Source organism: Dermacentor silvarum, chromosome 7 (genome assembly GCF_013339745.2).
Source record: "Dermacentor silvarum isolate Dsil-2018 chromosome 7, BIME_Dsil_1.4, whole genome shotgun sequence".
NCBI classification, from domain to species: domain Eukaryota; kingdom Metazoa; phylum Arthropoda; class Arachnida; order Ixodida; family Ixodidae; genus Dermacentor; species Dermacentor silvarum.
This window is the reverse complement of record NC_051160.1, coordinates 141,483,547-141,488,010: the sequence shown is the minus strand read 5'-3', so window position 1 is coordinate 141,488,010 and position 4,464 is coordinate 141,483,547. Positions and strand designations below refer to the sequence as shown.

At 49.2% G+C, this 4,464-nt stretch overlaps 1 protein-coding gene across 1 annotated transcript; it reads right to left on the bottom strand.

The window, feature by feature from the left end:
* Window positions 1-2,056: 2,056 nt before the first annotated feature.
* LOC125947003 (uncharacterized) lies at window positions 2,057-3,469 on the bottom strand. Its single transcript, XM_049671276.1, has one exon. It carries the CDS (start codon window positions 3,414-3,416, stop codon window positions 2,058-2,060), a length of 1,359 nt encoding a protein of 452 aa, XP_049527233.1. The 5' UTR covers window positions 3,417-3,469; the 3' UTR covers window position 2,057.
* Window positions 3,470-4,464: the final 995 nt, after the last annotated feature.

Sequence of the window (4,464 nt, the reverse complement as noted above, 5' to 3'; positions counted from 1 at the left end):
CTTTCATACGCAGATAGGACGACGTTTGTGTGACCGCCTTCTGCAGTCTCGCTCGTATCTGCGGACGAGTTACGCCGTCTGCCCAGATGCAGATATCATCTGCATAGATGGATATATGAACCGTCCTTGGCAATGATCCAACAAGGCCTAGCAGTGCTACGTTGAAGAGCGTGGGGCTTAACACTCCGCCTTGTGGCACACCTTTGCTGGTGACATGGTGGGATGTCATTCCATCTTCTGTAAGTACGAAGAAGGATCTATCCTCCAAATAGCTGTGAATCCAGCGCAGTGCACGGCCACCAATGCCCACATCGATCAAAGCATCGAGGATTGCTTGGTGCGCTACATTATCATATGCGCCTTTCACATCAAGAAACATCGCCACAGTTAAACGTTTCATGCTCTTTTGGTGTTGGATAGATGTTACCAAATCAAGCACGTTATCGACTGATGACCGACCGCGCCGGAAGCCCGCCATTGCATTGGGATATACCTCATTGTGTTCCAAATACCATTCAAGACGCGTCAACACCATCCTTTCCATTAGTTTCCCAACGCAACTGGCAAGAGCGATGGGACGGTACGATGCCAAGTCTAATGGAGATTTAGAGCTCTTAAGTAAAGGTATTAGGCGGCTGACTTTCCACTCACAAGGAATCAATCCTTCGCGCCAGGATTCGTTGTATCTCTCCAAGAGTACACTGCGGGCTTTGTGGCCAAGGTTTCCAAGTGCCTTGTATGTGACACCGTCGGGCCCAGGCGATGATGACTTCCTACAAGTCGCCAGCGCAGCTTCGAGCTCCTCCATAGAGAACAAGAGATCCATGCGAGAGTCCTTGGATGCCGCAACGTCACGTGCTAATGGTACAGGTCGTGATGGCAAGCCAGCGATTCTTGCGCAGAAATCCTCAGCAACGTCGATCTCACGTCGTCCTTGATGCAGGGCAAGAGACTTAAAAGGGTGGCGCTGTTGTGGAGACGATTGTAGGCCACGCAGAGTTCTCCATATGTGGGACAGAGGCTTTCGAGGATCCAAGGACTCGCAAAAGGATTTCCACTTCTGAGATTGTAGCGTATCGATGCGGCGCTGGATTTTCTTTTGGATCCGCCTCGCCTCCCTCAGATCATGAATACATTTCGTGCGCCTGTATCTTCTTTCCGCGCGTCGGCGAATCGCTCGAAGCCTTTCCAATTCACCTTCATATTCATTATACTTTGGAGAAGGCCTAAAAGTGAACATAGCCTCTTGCAGTGCATTTCTAATCTGATTCTCCAGAGATGATGGGTGGCCTTCTTGACATTCGTCTTCCATAAGCGATCTGAACTTCGTCCAGTCTGTTCTACACAGGGCAGTAGATAGAGACTTGGCCACTCCCTTGATCTTCAAATAGGTAGGAACGTGATCACTTCCATGGGTTTCTATGTCTGTGAACCACTTTATACTGCTTCGAAGACACTGAGAGACGAAAGTCAAGTCCAGACAGCTGCTGTAGGTTAGTCCCCGTAAATATGTCGGGCTGCCGTCATTGAGACAGCAAAGCTCTTGGTCCGAGGCAAATGCGACTAGTTTTCTTCCTTTGGAGTCCATCTTCACACTCCCCCAGAGCGGGTGGTGTGCGTTAAAATCTCCACTAAGGATCCAAGGGCCAGGTGTCGCGGATAACAAAGCACCCAGTCGTTGCGTGTCAAAACGACTGGTTGGAGAAATATATGCAGCGACGAGAGTAAATGTAAGTTTCTTTGTTTTTACAGTTAAGCACACGTATTGGTCGTCGTCGTGAGGCACAACTGAATGTAGCACGTAAGTGAGTTCACACCGAACATAAACGACGACCTTGCTGAGGACATTACACGACGCTGATGAGAAAGATTCATAGCCCGATAGCCGGATTGTAGTTTGAAGGTTTGGTTCGCAGACGACGATGATGGGAAACTTGTTCGCAAAAATGAAAGGTCGAAAATCCGAAATTCTTGATCTGAGGCCTCGAGCATTCCACTGAAAAAGGGATGCTTCCTTGACATCTTTACGGAACGACAGCGGTGAATGAGCCATAATGCTATTCAAGACTTGCAAGTACTGGATTCATCGCGTCCAGTACCTGCAGTGCGCTGCGAGCATTCGGGGTGTTTAGGTTCGTCAGTAACGTACGCATGACATTCATGAGTGACTTCAGCATGGCGATCACTTGCAAGTCCTGGCCTTCTGCGCGGACTGCTGCAGGGCCTGCTGTCGGGCCATTCGTAGTTGTTGGACGACTCGTGTCTCGTGGTTCTGCGAGTTGGCATGGCTTCGGTAAAGGTGGCCATGCTTCCTTTGAGTTATCGATGGCGGGCGTTCTTCTCTCATCTGCGTTGGTAACGCACGAGGTCAGCGGTTGACGAACAGCCTTCTCCGGAGTGTGCACTTCCTTAGAACTATCACAGTGCTTTCTTGACTTGCGGTGCCGGGAACGTCGGCGTCGGCGTCGCACTTTAGTTGCGGCTTCTTTATGCGTCGAATGGTCTCTGACCATCTGCCTCAAGATCTTCTGTTCATTTTTCTGGAATGGGCAATCTTTCGAAGTCGCATCGTGCGCACCCTTGCAGTTGGAGCACTTGAAGTCCGTCGTGCGACAAGTGTCGGAGCTATGTGACTCGGAACAACGTGAGCATATGCCTGGGTTCTTGCAGACAGCACTCACGTGTCCAATTCTCTGACAATTGCGACACTGTAGGGGCTTGGGCACGAAAGGTCGTACAATATGACGAAAATGGCCGACCTTTACATACGTTGGTAGGCTATCCCCTTTGAAGATGAGCTTCACGCAAGTTGATTTGCCAATACGATGAGCTTGTATTATGGGAATGCTTTCTGTCGTTGTTTTGATCAAAATAGGCAAATCACTGTCACAGATTGAGACGTCGATGTTGTAAACCACTCCTGCAGTGGTTTCCAAGGTCTGAGGAGTGTGGCAGCGCACTTTGATGTTATCTAGCTGCGTAATCTTCATCAACGGATCCAAGGCGCTTCGGTTAGTAACATCGATAGCGAGGACGTTCTTGCGATTATTGATTCTGACGTCTTTTATCTCGCCTGGAGCGAGAGACTCCAGATAAATAGAGATGGCCTGTCTATTGAGTCGGTTGAGATTGTCCGTAGCCGCCTCGGGAACGAAGATAATTGTATGCTCCGGAGCTCTCGGCGTAGGAATCACAGTCGACTTACTTGATGCGGAGCATCCGCTGACATTTCGTCTTTTAGCTTTCCGGCGTGTGTAGACCTCGAAGCCTTCATCGTCCGAAGTGGTGTCGCTCGATGGAGAGTACAGCTCGGTGTCATCGCTGTCAGCTTCGCTCCGAAGGCAGTTCCTCTTCCTTGGAGTAGCTCCCGCAGACGCTGGCAGGTCTGGACGGTGCTCGAACGATTCCGTTTCCATCGCCGAAAAAGGGAGCGGCGTCTCCCAGCAGAAACCGGTGAGAATGTATAATATTCCAGAGACCAAAACAGTGATGTGCAGAACAACCACTTCGTCCGGCCATTAGTGTGCCTCAGCAGATGTACCATCGAGGACAAATTAAATGCGAACAGCGGAGTGTGTGGCCGAAGCATAACTAAAGGTATATGGTGCATGTCGTCGGCCAGTCGTGCACGTGCGTGGGGATGTAGTTCTCGAGGAAGAGTGCAGTGCTGCTCGCCCTATTGCGATAAACGTCACCCGTATTTTGTCCGAAAGTTGTTTTCTCATCTCTCCTCGGGCAGGACCATACCCACCTGGCAGTACAGTGTTATGGTGACTAGCATCATCGCTACATCTGTAGCGTACATATAGCTGGCATGCACCCAGCTTGCTAACAAGCATTGCTTTGCTTTTGTTACCACCATCAAAGCTGCCAGTGTCTAATCGTAATTTGAATAGCACGAAAAATGCATTGCATTGGACGCGCAACAACAGTGCTAGCCACCTCATAAGTAATCACAGATAGGAATGGCACTGCAATGGCGGGTTGAGAATACAAGCTTCCAACAAAATACAGGCGACCTAATACGCACTAGGACAAGCAGCCCCGCACTCCGCATCGAAACCACATGCATGTGTACAATCATCGCTGGCCGACGCCACATACTGTGCTTTTCCTTACGTTTTGGCCACACACTCTGCTATTCGCATTTCATTTGTATTCAATAGTACATCTACTGTGGCACTCGCAGGTATACAGATAGCGTCAGCAGGAAATATCCACTAGATGTTCTATGGACCTCCTGCGTCCCCAAAAAGAACATCTATTAGAGGTTACTTATGTCCAGCTGCGACATCCTTTCAATGTTAGAGCAACGTGATCTGGATGGGACTTAGATTATCCATGGTACGTATTTGTAACGTTGTTTGGAGAAATATAGATATCTATAGGATGTGTGCAATGTCTCAAACATGATGTTCTATGGACATCTATGGTACATTAATGGTTCACTGGGTAATTGCGACG

Bases quoted from the DNA above. Each gene is read 5' to 3' on its own strand.
- LOC125947003 (XM_049671276.1), bottom strand. From the start codon at position 3,416: ATGGAAACGGAATCGTTCGAGCACCGTCCAGACCTGCCAGCGTCTGCG.